At 45.1% G+C, this 16,422-nt stretch overlaps 1 protein-coding gene across 2 annotated transcripts; it reads right to left on the reverse strand.

Annotated features, from left to right (window-relative positions):
* Nucleotides 1-1,302: 1,302 nt before the first annotated feature.
* Nucleotides 1,303-15,825, reverse strand: LOC111834320 (uncharacterized). Of its 2 annotated transcripts, XM_072713306.1 has the most exons (8): nucleotides 15,172-15,825; nucleotides 13,795-13,846; nucleotides 12,587-12,724; nucleotides 10,270-10,405; nucleotides 7,171-7,406; nucleotides 6,874-6,976; nucleotides 5,827-5,922; nucleotides 1,303-4,247 (listed from the first exon to the last, which is right to left on the reverse strand). In XM_072713306.1, the coding sequence occupies exons 4-8, from the start codon at nucleotides 10,312-10,314 to the stop codon at nucleotides 2,814-2,816; spliced, it is 1,914 nt and encodes a 637-aa protein (XP_072569407.1). In that variant the 5' UTR covers nucleotides 10,315-10,405; nucleotides 12,587-12,724; nucleotides 13,795-13,846; nucleotides 15,172-15,825; the 3' UTR covers nucleotides 1,303-2,813. The 2 variants fall into 2 exon arrangements, with proteins under 2 accessions (XP_072569407.1, XP_023649228.1); XM_023793460.2 differs by lacking the exons at nucleotides 12,587-12,724; nucleotides 13,795-13,846; nucleotides 15,172-15,825 and adding an exon at nucleotides 10,498-10,780.
* Nucleotides 15,826-16,422: the final 597 nt, after the last annotated feature.

Here is a 16,422-nt window from a genome sequence, read left to right on the forward strand (position 1 = left end):
GACATGACTGGAAGATTGAGTCTGCAAGTCTTTAGCTCAGAACTGTAACCTGTTGATCTGCATGTCCGCATCTAAAGGCATCTCAGTCCGTGGATCTCCGACTGCTCTTGTAAGCGTGTGTTTACAAAAATAAAGGCGACTAGAAAGTGAGTTTGTGGGAGATTGTAGCTGATTTCTCTCCTGTCACATGGAACCTGAGCAAACAGGTGGTTGAAGAGCGTTGCAGCTTTTCTCCAAAAGATAGAAGTGGGTGGGAAAGGACTTGCACTGAAAATCCTGAGGAGAGTAATGAGCTAAAGGTCCAGTTCGAAGCTGCAGGTGTGAATGTGTGAGGAATGATTCATGTCAAGAGTCTTGGGTAAAACAAAGTGCATGAACTCCAACTCAAATGTTGAGATTGATGGTATGTTCATTTGAGAGGTTTACAAAAGCTGACTAGCAAAAAGTAAAGGAAGATACAGGATTCCTTAGAAACGTAAAAGAGTTTAATCAGTAAAGCAGGGGATTTGCATCTTAGGTTAATTAAATCTGACACTGCACAGTGCTTTCTTCTGCTACGGCGTGACTGATCTTACATTCATTTGCAAAGAAACTGTTAATTACTTTTTCTGTATTCTATATTAGCCAACGAAGCAGCAGATATGATTAAACTTAAAACAATAATAAAAAGCTTAGCTGTGTAGATTTTTGCTATTTTTGTTTTCTACAGGAAAATTTAACACAAAAGCACTTCTCAAAGTATTGCATTCGGCTAGCTGTCTCTTTCAATTACACTTTTACAATTAAAACACTCTGATAATCACTTCACAGGATGGGCTTGCTGTCAAATGGTAGGTTCTTCTTCAAGGAAATGTGTGCTTTCATTTCTATCTATACATTACACTACGCTTAACATTTGAATAAGGCAAGATATTGATATGCTGATGAGGAATAAAGAATTTTGCATTCCCAGTTCATTCCATCTAAGCAAGATTTGCAAAGAGCTCCTCCTGGTCCATAATTGCTCTCAGATCACATGATCGGCAGGTTTATAAGGTATTACAATAATGGGGGAGGGGGGGCAATGGACAGGCACTTGGTCCTAATACCAGTCCCATACTTTGCAGGTGTGGGACCCTTGGTTCTGGTGTTTTGAAGCCCCAAATGTTTTAATACTTCCTTTGGTTAATCTGAAAATGCAGCTGAGGAAGGCAGAAGAGAAAAGAGCAGTTTGACCATCGACGAGGGTCTTTCTTCTCTAAGAACAAAATGCACACTCTGAGCTATATTACAGAAATGTATCACCAATGAAGCTGACATCCATGAGCAGACCTAAATATTTATTGAAGCTAATAAAATCCTATCTATATTACAACCACATATTCAGCAGATTCAAAGGTGTTCTCAAAAGTACAAAGAAGCAATCCAAAGGTACATCACAGACAGAGGAGCTGGACTTGCCTGCTGGGAGTGATGGAAGAAGCTGTGTGCAGCACAGGGCTTCTCCAGAGCGGTGGCTGAATGCTGATTTTTGGTTAAAATAAACTACGTGTGTTGTAGTGTAGTGAAAGGTAAATAATTATTTTTTTTTTAAATGCCACACCAATTCGGAGTCATGCAAAATGCAACAGAATACGTGATAAAAACCGATAGTGGGTAGTGGGTAAGGAAACTGGTCTAAAAGAATGGGGGGTGGGGGTAACAGCCACCCGCCTGAACACGGTAACGGCTTCCTTTTCCGCCGTGTGCTTAATGGTGACTGGGTCCGTGCAGTCATGCTCTGATTCCAGTGTCATAGCCATTGTACTGCATCGTATTGCAGCGAGTCAGTGGAGTGTCTGTGAGTTTGAGATGGTACTGCATCGTATTGCAGCGAGTCAGTGGAGTGTCTGTGAGTTTGAGATGGTACTGCATCGTATTGCAGCGAGTCAGTGGAGTGTCTGTGAGTTTGAGATGGTACAGTATTTACAGGTGTGGTCAGTCTCCCTTGTAGCCTGGTGACTTATTATTTCATTATGTTAGAACTTTGTTGAACTTTGATAGAGAACACCTGCTGTACTTATCTAGACACTTAAAGCAATCATGAGAATATTCAAGAATAATTAACAGCTACAGTGTAACAATGTAATGATATGTATCCATCTCAGAGCAGACACACATGTTTGTATTCATGTCTTTGTGGGGACCCTCCATTCATTTCTATGGGGAAAAACCCCAATCCCAACAATGACAACCTTAACCCCAACCCAGCCCCAACCTTAAGCATAAGTAACTAAAAAATAAAAAATAGACTTTGGGCATTTTTGCTTTTTTATCTATTGATCCTTTGTTCAGATTTTTATAAAATTGAAAAGATGGTCCCCACAACATCAAAAGAATGGATTTTTTATCACATTGTGGAGACCAAATGCCGATACATGAGCCACACACAGCCTATGGGTAATTTAGAGACATAAATTCGCCTAACTGTATGCCTTGGGACTCCAGGAGGAGATCTGCACAGCACTGGGACATCACATCATGTGAGCTCTACACACACAGAGCAGAGGTGGAATTGGCAAACCCAGCCCTGCAGGTGAGAGGCAACAGTGCTGCCCAGAGACAACATGCCGGTGCTTCACCAGGATCCAATGGCTTAAATTATCACATGAAAGTGTAGTTGTATCTACTGTAGGATATGTGGGAATATCAGCCTATCAGTCACATCAATCCTTAAAAAAATGTACAGTGCATATCAAACTCCTGCCTTACAGAAAAGACATTTACCAACATCTGTGGTGTTTAAATCTGCCTTGTTTATGTCTGACTCCTCGCAGTAATGCCTCTTGATAAGATTACACCGTGGTGACAGACAGCAGGGGGCTCGGACAAAGTATCTCTTCGCTGCTCCCCACCCGATTTCCATGGGTCAGCAGCTCCTCCACAGTGGTCCAGTCATCCAGCAGCTTGCGGTTCCGCAGACGGCTCAGCTTGCGCTGGCTGAGCTCCAGCACCGTGTTACAGCCCCCAGCCCCGCCGCTGGTGGGCCCCGCCCGAGCCGTCCTTCGCTGCCGCTGCTCCCGCGCTGAGATCAGATGCTGACGCCTCTCCGTCTTGCTCCAGTAGCGACCGGCCCTCACCTCGCCACGTGCTTCCTCGTCCGTGGTCACCTCGCTGCGCTCATCTGCAAGCTGCGAAGCTCGGGCCTTTAGCAGCTGGTTCCGCAGAACCCGGGGGTTTCCTGACAGTGCCTTCCGGCTGGCAGGAGTGAGCCCTTCCACGGTGCCCTTTCTGGATCCCGAATGCCAGGTTTCGTTAGTGTTCTGCAGGTGGTCCAGGGTATGATGGTGCTGCTGTAGCATCTCCTTCTCGCTTTCGTTACCTGGACACCATTTATGGAACATACCATCCTGCATCCCTAAACTGTAGTCCACATTGCTGCAATGTTCGCTGTGTATGAAGTCCTGATGGTCTGATGCACCGTCCTGTTGTCTGGGTCTGTTGCCCCAACCTATTTGGGCTACTGGAGCCAGTTCTGGCCTCTCCCTATAGCCAGTGGAAAGCCACCTGCAGTGGTGCAGTGCAGCCGCGTGATAATTGGGTGATGTCGGGTGACTGGCGCGCCGCTGCTTCATCGGACGGGGGAGGGGCTGCTGCACAGCATGGCCTCTCCACAGGTGCTCTGCTGAGGAGTTATGACGTGGCAGAGAGATCCTCCTCTGGCAAGACGGGCTGCTGCAGTGGGACAGGCCAGCATGAGCAGAGAACACGGAGCCTGCACTGGAGCTGTACCTCCTCAGATGCGGGCTGCCGGCCTTCCTGAACTGGACCAAGGAGGGGACCTTGGTACACTGGTGAACAGTGTATGCTGGACTGGCTTCAAGGGACCAGTTGCTCTTAGATGGGCAACCCAAAGCCTCGGGGATGGACTCCAAGTCCCAGCAAGCTTTGGCGCCCTCCCTCTGGTCCCGAGACATCATCCGTGCCCTGTAAAGGCGGATCCTCTTTTCCAGCAGTTTCTGGAAACGGCGGAATTCCCCAGTGCTGACGCTGTAGAAGCCGGAGTCGCTGAGCTCTGAGGAGATGAGTGACTCTGAGGAGGGGGAGCTGCCATGGCTGGTGCGGCCTGGTAGTGATGACGCTGGCTCTTCCACCCCCTCCTCTGTTTCAGCTGCAGACAGCTCCCCCTGGTGGAAGCTTCCGTCAGTGCAACCCAGACCACTGTCCAGCTCATGTAGCAAGGGCAGATATCCTACAGGCTTTTCCAATACGGGGTCCTCATCCTCTGTCTGATGAACAGAGACCAGTGGTTTAGGCAATGTTATATACAGCTGTATGTGACACATAACCAACATTCTCTGTAGACATGATTAAAGCAACTAGTCAGAAATAACTTCAGGTTCAGAGGAAAGCAAACTCTAAGAAATCTTTGCTTTTTTGGATTTTTGATAAAAATTGGCGATGTGTGTTTATGGTGCCCGTATAAAACTACAGTCAGACATTTACATAAATGTGGAAGGTGCATTTCTGTCATGATTTTATCTATTATGAATCTACCCCAGTGCAATCTTAACATGCTCCTTGGCAGATGAGCACTGGTCCCAGATATTTTTATGGGGGTGTCTGCCCCTTGTCTCATGTATGGTTCTCCTTAGAAGATAATCCATATTTCATTTTTATTGTTTTGATGTGTGGTGGCAACAGCGGCTGCCAGGTATTTACTGGCCACTGCTTAGATCAGCCCCTCCAGTCATTTTTACCACCTTGTGTTGCCACCATCCCAAGTCACATTGCATTGCTGCAGACGCTGCTATCGCGCCGTTGCATAACTGTTGTTGTTTTGTACTCATTGTACCTAATCACCATGGCTCTGCCCGACACCCTGGCTAACTCAACCTGGTAAAGTGTGGGCTTATGTGACCATCTGCTAACCACCAGAAAAAATGGTGCTATGTGTATCCCACGTTTAACGTGGGCCTGACCCAGCCATCCCGCTGCTTCTGGGTCCTGTATCTGATAGAGGAATAGAAATGCACTGTTGCACTGTCAAGCACTCTTCTCTGTCGCACTGATTTTTCATAAAACACATTTCTTGCCACCAGAAGTCCTTGACAGCACATCGGTGTTAACCAACTAACTTTGGTCAATAGACAATGGTTTTAAGAAGGATTTATTGGGTTCTTTCAAGTAGATTAGCAGACAGACAGGCAGAATAAGAGATTTTATTAATTAATGGAGAATTAAGGAAAATCTTAAAGACAGTATTAAGATAATATTAAATATTATACTATGCTGTGTGTTGGATATTGAGGAGTTTTTAAAAGTCACGTGGACTCAAAACAACAAATTCTAGTAAACAAAGCAACAGCAAGAGAGAAACATATAAGTGCGACTATGGCTGGTGCTTCAAGAATCAGTCACATGACAATCACAGCCATGCCATGGAAGCAAAAACGGTGAATATCTGTGACTGTATCGCCAAAGGCATGTTACACTCATCTGTTTATTTATAGAATTCAGACTGTTACGGATATGCAGATGCTGTGCCTGTGATTTTCAGCAGAACTCTCAAAGGTAAGATCTTGTCATGGACCACAGTAATAAAAGACCATCATTATACAGGTTAATTATCCAGACGTTAATGTAAAAGGTAAATGAATAAGCTCTATGCTGAAATGACCTTAATGTCATAAAGGGAGGGTTAGGATACATTTGTGTTCGGACATTTGCTGACTTAGCTTCCCTTAACTGTAAAGATGTGGTAGATATTTCAAACTGTGTTCAACACAGTGGGAAGTTTTCGACAGGCGATTGTGTGTGATGACATTTGAGGTGCAGGGACACCTAGTGGCGCGGAGGAGGCCTCACCTGGCTAAGGAAGCTGCCTGGCTCCTCTGTGTTTGCATTGCAGCATCCGATAAGACAATGACGTCTTCTAGGCACACAGCTGGAAAAGTCTGGTTCCTGCATAAAACAACGGCCTCATATTATTTGATCTTACACCAATATTTGTTCAGGGCTTAAAAATACAGTCTCGTCACTGAGCCATTTGAGAAATAGATTTTGAATATGCATTCATAACAATTTTTTCCCTATTTAAGTCATACACAGGCTGTATCAATAATTACACAGATTTAACCTTGATTTTTGGTTGAAAGATTCCTTTGAGTTAAGTACCAATGTGGACCTAGAACAACAACAGCTGTGCCTGCCTGGCACACACCGAGCACTCTAACACGGTGTTCCTGTGGTGCCATGGCAACGCCTAGTCAGGAAATAAACCATGGCTGCTACACAAACGATGCTTCTGCTCAAACGATTTCAAGAAGAATGGGGAACAAAATCTGCAGCATTTGGGATGTGTGTGTGTAGGGGAGAGAGCAGAGATTACCGGGTCTTTATTCGCAGAGAACGTAAAGGCACGATACCAGCGTCAAGCTGTGGGTGTATTTATGAGGGGGGAGTCATTGTTTGAAAAGATGCCAATGGGATTGAATGTGTGAGGAATCTTCTCTATGGGATTTGCTGTCCTTGTGAACAGATGGCCATCTACCTTTTGGGTACAGAAGAAGGGCATTATCTCTAGCTTGTCAGGGAACACTGTAAAACATACGTAAGTCACCTGCTTCCAAGTCATTCAAAATAAAGGTTAATGTGGTCATCTTGTAACTAAAGCAACCAATGCTGTACAAAAGTGAATTCTTTCTCATTGTACTTGTAGGTGTAATTTGTTCAGGATCAGGGTATTGACCATACCAATTTTTTCCTTGCATTAGCTCTTCAAAGAAAAAAAACTGAGGATTCTCACTATTTTCAAATACCAATCATTCTTCCACCCCAGAAACTGTAACAGCATATTAGTGCCCTATGAACAAAGGGAGCTTAGAGGATTCCGGAATGTTGGCAGGGGCTCACCTTGTGCTCCAGTCTAACCAGGTTATCCAGGGTGAGGGGGATGCTGGGTAGGTACTGGTTGGCATAATGGTCCTGTGGCTGGGTCATGTGACTGCAGCACCGTCTGAAAACACACAGAGGATAGACCTGAAATGGCTCCCCCTGCTGGTGCTATGTGGCCCCTCAGCCACAGGGAAACGGGACCTTTCGGTAGGCCATGCCACAGCACTAATAAATTAGCTGGTATTGCTCTCTGCACAAAACAAGAGCAGATGCAGTGCCCAGTAGCCCAGTATCCCTCAGACAGATGCAGCTTGCCTGTCAGCGTAAGCTCTGATCTGGGGCGTCGACCCTGCAGACATCCCCAGACACCTGAAGGCTGGCCACGTGTTCTCCGCCTGAGGACTGCAATCAGAGGTTGGCCACGAATGGTGCTGGTGTTGGTGGTATCTCCCCCTCCGCCCGTCTATCTGCAGCGTGATTGGCTGCTCGCAGCTACCCCGCATGTGGAGGGAATCCTGTTGGCTGGTTTGAGACAGGTCCCGCACTTTCATCTAAATAAAAAAAAATTATAAATACAGACGTGCCACCAAATCGTTCAACATCAAGTTCCCCGTCTCAGACAGGCCTGTTGATCACATTTCCTTTTTAAATGCAGTGTGAGGGCATTTAGCAAAAACATATCCAAATTTTCATTTAAAAAAAGTATGTCCCATCATGTTTCTTTCTGATATTAATATGAGCAAAGGACCTTGAAAACAAATTTTCAGTATCTTACAGTTTACAGCACAGACATACTCAAGGACTGGGTGCTCCGTGGACTTTGCAGTATCACTGAGGTTGGCTGAGTGTACGTGTCAAAAATCATAGCACTTACAAATGTGTTAAAGAGAGAAAAATCACAGTGTGCATGTGGCAAAGCAAGTATGTTTCTGTCAGGGTATTTCATTTTCTTTGTTTGGGTTTGTAAATTCAGCTAATGCTAATATCTTGGATCAATTCAGTAAATAATGAGTAATTATGATTTTATTGTTGTTCTCTAGCAGATGCTTTGATAGAAATGATCTTAAAACCTCACACTGTTGCATATTTAAAGAGCTGTACATTTCTGATTAGATCAGATGAGCACATCTAGCTTCTGCTTATAGAAGCATCAGGCAGGTCCCTCCAAGGGCAGCAGCAGGAAATACCAGAGGTTCAGCATCGGGAAGTATCTGAGGCTCGGTTACCATCACGGTATGGCATTCTGCTTCAGCACTTGCCTGCTAATGTTCCTGGGGATGTTTGTCCAGCAAAAATCTCTCCAACCAGGTCTTATTTCAAATGCTCAGTTTTTTTACGAGAACATTTATGCTGATGTCCTTGATTATAATGCAGTTGTGCAGTAAATGACACTAATCAGCCGTGAACCTCCTGGTATCCTTTACCCACGTGGATTCCACTCTACAGCAGAGATGTACAGCAATGAAGAAAGAATCCTGCACTACCTTGGTAGCAAAATGTACAAAACCAGTAGCTCCATAATGGATCAGCTTTCATTAGTAAATGATGCTGCTGCTGACTCTTCATAAACTCCTCCATCTACTAATAGCTTCCTGATGGGTTTGGAATTATCATGAATAACTCCTTAGCTGTGACTTGGATAAGTTTAAAAAACCCTCAAAGCTGAGCAGTGGCTTTTCAGGATCCCCAGAATGTCACTGGCCATTGCAGCCCTGCTTCGCAGTTCATGTGGCATCTACTGGGTGCTAAGAGGCTCTGTTATCACCACAGATGGCATTCAAAGCCATGGTGAGCTGAAGACATGCTTCTTCAGATGTTCTACTGCTCGCACCAGAACATCAGCTCATCCATAGGTTCCCTGAGGTGCATCGCCAGCAGGAATGTAACTGCGCTCACCAACTTTTCATCTTGACTTCTTCAGCTACACAGACAATCACAGTCTGACAGTGCCACTACACACTGTTCCAACAGTGCGAAACTATTAACACTCAGGTACACTTTTCAACAAAGACACACTACTCCTGTTTTCTCTGTAAGTCCCTTTGGAAGGCTAATAGGCTAAGAGTGCAATGACAATCAGTCTCCACATCATGCAAGAATTTCTGAAGGCAGCTCAGACAGCAAAATCACTACAATAAAATCTCACTTGTGAAAGTATATCATTCTTGGGTTCAGCCAAGGCACGTAAACAAGATGCTCAACATAATTGTTCTATTGAATAGTCAACTAGACTTCCAAACACCAATACATGTTACTAATAACAAAGGCAGATGCAAAATATTCACTGCCCTTGATGTTACAAAAAATTTTAATGATAGCTCACCTTAAAATAATTTGCAAAAGCAAAAAAAAAAAAACAAAAAACGAAAATGGCTAGCCTACACTGTACCACAATGCACGATAATGCTTCAGGAGAAAATTGTGGTGAAGTGGCTAGGCGTGTCCATTTTTTAAATCTCAGGTGGGCTTCGTCAGTTGTACTTTTGCAAAAAGGAGTTTGCTGTAAACACGCAGTTGCATAATGCGGTAAGGTCAGCTTTGCTGGTCACGCAGAAGGGTATACTCTAATAGACAGACCCCGCTGCTCCTACATCCAGGCATCTCCACTGGGCCTTGTGTACACGACAGGACATCCTATGAACCACTAACTGAAACCACTGCGACTTAAGATACATGGCTTCAACACTGTGTGAAAAACAGGATCTGTTTCAGGAAAAAGCAAGACTCTAGTTGAGGAACAAATAGCCATGTAGCCATGGAGATGCTAAAGGAGTTTCCCCTGGCACCCCCCGCACCCCAACTACCCCTCCCCTTCCAGAGAGAAAGAAGGAGTAAGACGAGGTCATGTCTGACCCCATCACTCCTGGTTATCCTCACCACAAATCACCAGAAAGTGCACATGCCCACTTACTGCTGCAACCACATACACACGTATGGACATGCATTCAAACATGCACATGCGCACACGCATGTACACACACACACACACACACATGGACCTGCACAATTCTGTAAGCACAAATTCAAAAGCACAGACACATACACAGACAGAATGCTGCTGCACGGATGTGTTAATACAGTCACACTAACATATATGTAGATAGCCACACAGATGGAAACACGCACATTCTGATCACACACGCAGCCAGCGAAAGGCGGTGGTGACTCCTCTATGTGACGAAGCTCGATCAGACGGCCTCAGGCAGTGAGGAGGCTTCCAGCACTTGGTGCGTCCCTGTCCCCAGGTGAGCAGACACACACACACACACACACACACATACACACACATGCATGGTGCACAGTGAAGCAGTCCCCCAGAGTACCAACCCCCCCCCCCCAATTACACTGCATATCTCCACACCACCTTCTTACACCCCCTCAAATGACACATCCCAAAATGCACATGACACTCACCCCATTGCCATCGTCCTCCCGCAATCCAGACAGCCGACAGCCCATATCTGCGGTGGGAGTGCAGCTGAGCCGACGGCTCTGGCACGGCGCGGTACGGAGAGGGGCGCAGCAGAGGGGCAAAAGGAGACACAGAGGCCTGCAACAGCGGGAGGGGCAGAGGAGCAGAGGGACACTGGCATAAAGAGAGACACAAGCAGACCGTCTCAAGGTGGATGAAGCAGGGCTCACCGTCGCTCTCTCTCTCCCTCCCTCCTCTCTCTCTCCCTCCCCTCTCTCTTTGTACTAGAGCTCCTCCTCCTTGGCCAGTTTCTCAACTCGTCTATTGCGTATTACTGTGGTGGGATGGCCCGCTCCTATTGGCTGACTGCTATTACAGCCAGCCAATCATGTGGATGAAAAGGGGACAAGGGGCAGTCCTTCTTCAGACAAGCCTCTGTTCAGTGTTTATAAAGAACAGCAGTATATAACTTCTGGCTTATTTATGGATAACTCTCAGCCCTTCCCATCATTTTTTGGACGGCCATTTCTTCTTTTTTGGATATCCTCTCCCTGAATGCATCTTTCTATCCTCCTCCTCTTCTCTGTCCCTCTCACTCTCTTCTCAGCACTTTGATGCTGTGCCTCGTTCTGACTGGAACAAATATTCATCCAGTATGTGCACTCATTAAAGCCCCCCCGCATGCACATGTTACAATCTGTGGGCTACACACATTATAAGAAGTGATTGACAGCAGACAGCTACATGTGGGCAGGGCACCAACATCAGCATGCAGTCAGAGCAGATATAAGCAAGGCCCACCGATACCAAACACACGCAGTCAGAGCAGATATAAGCAAGGCCCACCGATACCAAACACACGCAGTCAGAGCAGATATAAGCAAGGCCCACCGATACCAAACACACGCAGTCAGAGCAGATATAAGCAAGGCCCACCGATACCAAACACACGCAGTCAGAGCAGATATAAGCAAGGCCCACCGATACCAAACACACGCAGTCAGAGCAGATATAAGCAAGGCCCACCGATACCAAACACACGCAGTCAGAGCAGATATAAGCAAGGCCCACCGATACCAAACACACGCAGTCAGAGCAGATATAAGCAAGGCCCACCGATACCAAACACACGCAGTCAGAGCAGATATAAGCAAGGCCCACCGATACCAAACACACGCAGTCAGAGCAGATATAAGCAAGGCCCACCGATACCAAACACACGCAGTCAGAGCAGATATAAGCAAGGCCCACCGATACCAAACACACGCAGTCAGAGCAGATATAAGCAAGGCCCACCGATACCAAACACACGCAGTCAGAGCAGATATAAGCAAGGCCCACCGATACCAAACACACGCAGTCAGAGCATATATAAGTAAGGCCCACCGATACCAAACACACGCAGTCAGCGCAGATATAAGCAAGGCCCACCGATACCAAACACACGCAGTCAGAGCAGATATAAGCAAGGCCCACCGATACCAAACACACGCAGTCAGAGCAGATATAAGCAAGGCCCACCGATACCAAACACACGCAGTCAGAGCAGATATAAGCAAGGCCCACCGATACCAAACACACGCAGTCAGAGCAGATATAAGCAAGGCCCATCGATACCAAACACACGCAGTCAGAGCAGATATAAGCAAGGCCCACCGATACCAAACACACGCAGTCAGAGCAGATATAAGCAAGGCCCACCGATACCAAACACACGCAGTCAGAGCAGATATAAGCGAGGCCCACCGATACCAAACACACGCAGTCAGAGCAGATATAAGCGAGGCCCACCGATACCAAACACACCCAGTCACAGCAGATGTAAGCGAGGCCCACCGATACCACCGATTCTATTCTATTCTATTCTAAATATAATGTAGAAATTCCATTAATCGGCCAGGCAGTGTGTGGTAGGTTGACGATGCCAAATCTTGGTGTCAAGCACACACAGCTCACGCGTACAATGACACACATAGGTACATATACACACACATTCATATTGCACAGAAACACAGATATTTATGATGTAAATATGACCATAGGCAAGAAAATTTACTGTATAGAAAAGCAGCAGAAGGAGTTAGACAGCAGTACCAACCCGAAGCCGACCTCTCCCTCCCTGCCTCGTAGGTGAGGTCCGTCTGGCACCCCCCACGCCCCCCCATGCCCCCCCAGGCACCCCCCACGCCCCCCATGCACCCCCATGCACCGCTAGCCTGTGTGAGTGTCTGTGTGTGTGTATCCTATCATAGTCCCTGTTCAGAACTTTTTGTGTCCATGAGGATGAACTGCTGCTGTACATTTCGAAAGGCACATTACCTGGATTGCTGCGGGGAATGTTATCCAGCAGTAGAAACACAAGGACAGAGCTACAGCTTTAGAAATGGGTTCAACCATCATCCCTCCTGACAGAGCTGCACCGGTGGTGGAAGCCTCTCTAGCCTTTCACAGCTTTGACTACAAGGTACAGAGGAAACTGGTGACGGCAAACTTCAAGTTTGTCAAGTGAATGTAACTATCAGATATATGTATCTGTCAGGTGAATGTATCTATCAGATATATGTATCTGTCAGGTGAATGTATCTATCAGATATATGCATCTGTCAGGTGAATGTATCTATCAGATATATGCATCTGTCAGATGTATGCGTATTATAAAATAATATGCTTAGTTTCACACCAGTCAGCTTGATATACCAGTTCTAAGATATCTTTCTCTGACCCAATGAAATGTTCAGCATTTAAATATTTACCTGTATTCTGTAGACACTTTTGCCAAAGTGATCTACAGTATAAGTGAGGGGTCAAAGAACAGAGCCAGCCAGTGTCCAATTTCACTGAACTGGTAACACTTTACTTGATGGGGCACAAATACTTAGAAATAACTCAGTTACTACTGACGTACAAATCATGAACAAACGCAGTAGCTACTTAAGATAAAAGATGCGTCATGATTTATTAATGATGAACAAACATGAGACCAGCATCACATGTTATTCATTACTTGTTCCTTCAGTAGTTTCTTTATTAGTTCACAAAGATTTCCAGAATTTCCAGATGTAGAAACAAATATAGTAACCACTTGGGATAAATTATGCTTCACAATTCATTACTGATGAACCAATATGAGATCAATATTTCACATGTCATTCATTATTTGTTCCTTCAGTAGTTCACAAAAGTTTACAGAATTAATATACAGTAACAAATATAGTAACTTCTTGAGATAAAATATGTATTATAATTCATTAATAATAAATTAACATTAGATCATCATGTAACAGAGACTTAGTTTGTGGTTAATTAATAGATAAGTAATAGCATAATACTATATTTTTCGTGTCCCCGCAAGTAAAGTGTTACTACAGAATTTAGGATTAAGAGTCTTGCTCAGTTGCCTAATGGTGATACAATTACTCTGCCAGCTGCAGGATTCAAACCCACAACCTTCCAGATACAGACCCTTAACCTACTGAACTACAAATTGCCCCAACAGAATTCCAGCTGTGTGTCAGCTTAGCGCAAACCTTATGCAGCTCGTGGTCCTTCATGTCCAGCAGTGATCAGAAGCAGCGGCGACTACGTGAAACAGGAAAAAGGGTGAGAGACGGATGAAAAGATAGTATGAACTTCAGTGTCACATTGTGAACAAGACAGCATATATTAAAATGTAAAAGTGTGTCATCATGTAAAAGCAAGTGGGAGGGTGTATCCCGGAGAAGAAAACTGCCATTTGGTGAAAGAGGGGAGGATGTCTTTTAAAAAAGGAGAATTAAGGAAGACGGAAAACAAGGTAAGTAAGAGGAGGAGGCAAATATGAGGACAAGATGGGCCACTTCATCCAGCAGCCCTGGAAGCTCCCTGATCCATTTGTGCCCCCAACCCAAATCGCGCCACCCCTCGACCACTGCGTCTGTGAGCTGATGATGTCGTCTCTCCTCTCCTTTCCCTTCTTCTTCCTACCCAGAATTGGAGCTCTTTCCTGAACCCAGTTGGTTAGGAGTTGGGAGGGGTCTATAGGGACTACTTACTGCAAGCTAATTTTACAGCTTACTCTCTTTTCATTTAGCTGCCCCTCCCACCCAGAGCAACTATGGTGGCAAAAGAGATAAGTAGAGGTACCTATAATCGGCAAAGCAACAGAAACTGCAGGATTGTTCTGTGACTTTGCTGAATGCTGCAGATAAAGGGTCACAGAAGGGAAGAGCAGCCTTCCCTAACTTCGGGCTCGAGGTGTTAGTACATATAAAGAGTAATATATAGTCTGAATATGAACAGAACCAGTGTTACTGTGCACAAATCATAATCAAAATTCTTTATTTTCATTGCCCAGTTATGCAACAAAAAACTGTTTGGCTTACTCCTAACAGCATCAGCAGTAAACAAGACACATCAAAACATGGATTCGAAAACAGTTAATAATACAACATATAATAAATAACACAATAACAATATCCACTTTAGGAAATGTAAAATAATACATAAAAATCAAGTAAAATGTGGGCAGAATATACCATAAGAGCTAAACAAGATGTAAGATAGATATATAGGTATGAAGTGTGTAAAAGTGCACAGTCCACGGTAGCAGAATGAACAACCTTGGAGTCGGGCCACAGAAAGAAGCTGCTTTTCAGTGCTCTCTGCTGATGAGCTGCTGTGGCATTTTCACGGCGAGTCGTAGAGCTTTCCTGTTTGCAGCCATGCAGCTAGCATACCACAGCGCTATATGATAAGTCAGGATGCCTTCTGTGGAGCAGCAGGAAAAGCTGCTGAGGTAAGTTGGATCATTCTCAGCCTGGGATACAGAAGCTGAGGTTGGGCTTTTTTCACTGCTTTGGAGGTGTTCGTTAAGGTTCTCCGTAATGGGAACCCTAAGAAATTAAAAACTGGACACGGTTCCCTACCTTCTCTCTGGAGTGTGCTTTGTTCTTCTGGATCCTGAAATTGAGGATCAGTTTGTTGGTTCTTGGCCTGCTGAGACTGACGTTATTTCCCCTATACCAACCTGTCGCGTTCAGGACTTCCTCCCTGAATGCATTATTGGAAATCAACCCTACAATGGCTGTTGTCCGCAAACTTCACAATGGTGTTTGAGCTGGGGATGGGTAGACAGTCACATTTTAAGAGGAAGGACAGCAGAGGACTGTGCACACAGTGCTATGCAGCACCTGTGTTTAGCAAGAGGGGGGAGAGATAAGGTCCTGGTGGTTAAAAAGTCCATAACCCAGGTGCAGAGCGTTCTTTCAAGTCCCTTGTTTCCAAGATCAAAAATAGTTTCCTGTGGGATATAGAGTTAAATGCTGAACTAAAATCAACAAACAGCATCCTGACGTGTGGGTTCCACGTGGATTAGGGCTGTGTGCAGTGACGTGACTGGCTTCAAGCACATTTTGTCATTTCTCCTATGCTTGTTGGCCTGGATAAGTAAGATATAATTAACCTTGGACGACAGAGACACTTTGCACAGTGGCCAGGCCATTGGGGGGGGACATAGAACTATTTCTGTCATCTGAACATCATCTCTGCTTCAGATGCTGTTACAAAACAAAGTGCATGTTCAGCTGTGACGTGAAATACGGGGTTGCAATGCTTTAAAGTCTTAGCATTAGTCTCTCCCACCGCGGGAGGGCATCGGCCAATGCCAAAGTCAGACACAATGTTTCCGGTAGGGGATTGTATTCCAGGCTGTAAGGGCATCGGCAAGGGAAATCAATAATGTAAGAGAATAACTGAAATATCCTAAAACGCTGATGTCTACCCAAGGCATCTCATTTTTGGGAGGGTGCAGATACGAATATGGACCAGACACACACAGCTGAAGTCTTTTCCTTTCGCACTGACATAAATGTAAGTGACAACAGACTCGGGTAGTTTCAAATTTAGGCTGAAAGTTCCTGCAACTGTCAGGGAGCTTCACCTCACATTATCATTTAGAACCACGATTTATTAACCGATGATCACATTCCCAAGTTTCTGCAGATTCTACTTATAGTAAAAGTTCAGTCATTTGTGAAGCCTGGATCACTGGGGTTTTAGCTGATTGATACCTAATGCCCTATTCTGTAGTGTATGATGCCTTTGGAGTCCGGCTCATCCCCACATTTTTTTCGTTGCCTTGTTGTCCTTATTTGCTTTGACTCTTACTTTTTCAGCTT

The sequence above is a fragment of the Paramormyrops kingsleyae genome, chromosome 6 (genome assembly GCF_048594095.1).
Source record: "Paramormyrops kingsleyae isolate MSU_618 chromosome 6, PKINGS_0.4, whole genome shotgun sequence".
In the NCBI taxonomy this organism is placed as follows: Eukaryota; Metazoa; Chordata; class Actinopteri; order Osteoglossiformes; family Mormyridae; genus Paramormyrops; species Paramormyrops kingsleyae.

Coding starts and splice junctions, on each gene's coding strand:
- LOC111834320 (XM_072713306.1), bottom strand. CDS start 10,314: ATGGGCTGTCGGCTGTCTGGATTGCGGGAGGACGATGGCAATGGG. Junction 7,407..10,269: donor GGGAGGACGATGGCAATGGG/GTGAGTGTCATG, acceptor TTTTTTATTTAG/ATGAAAGTGCGGGACCTGTC. Junction 5,923..6,873: donor TGGTTAGACTGGAGCACAAG/GTGAGCCCCTGC, acceptor TGTTTTATGCAG/GAACCAGACTTTTCCAGCTG.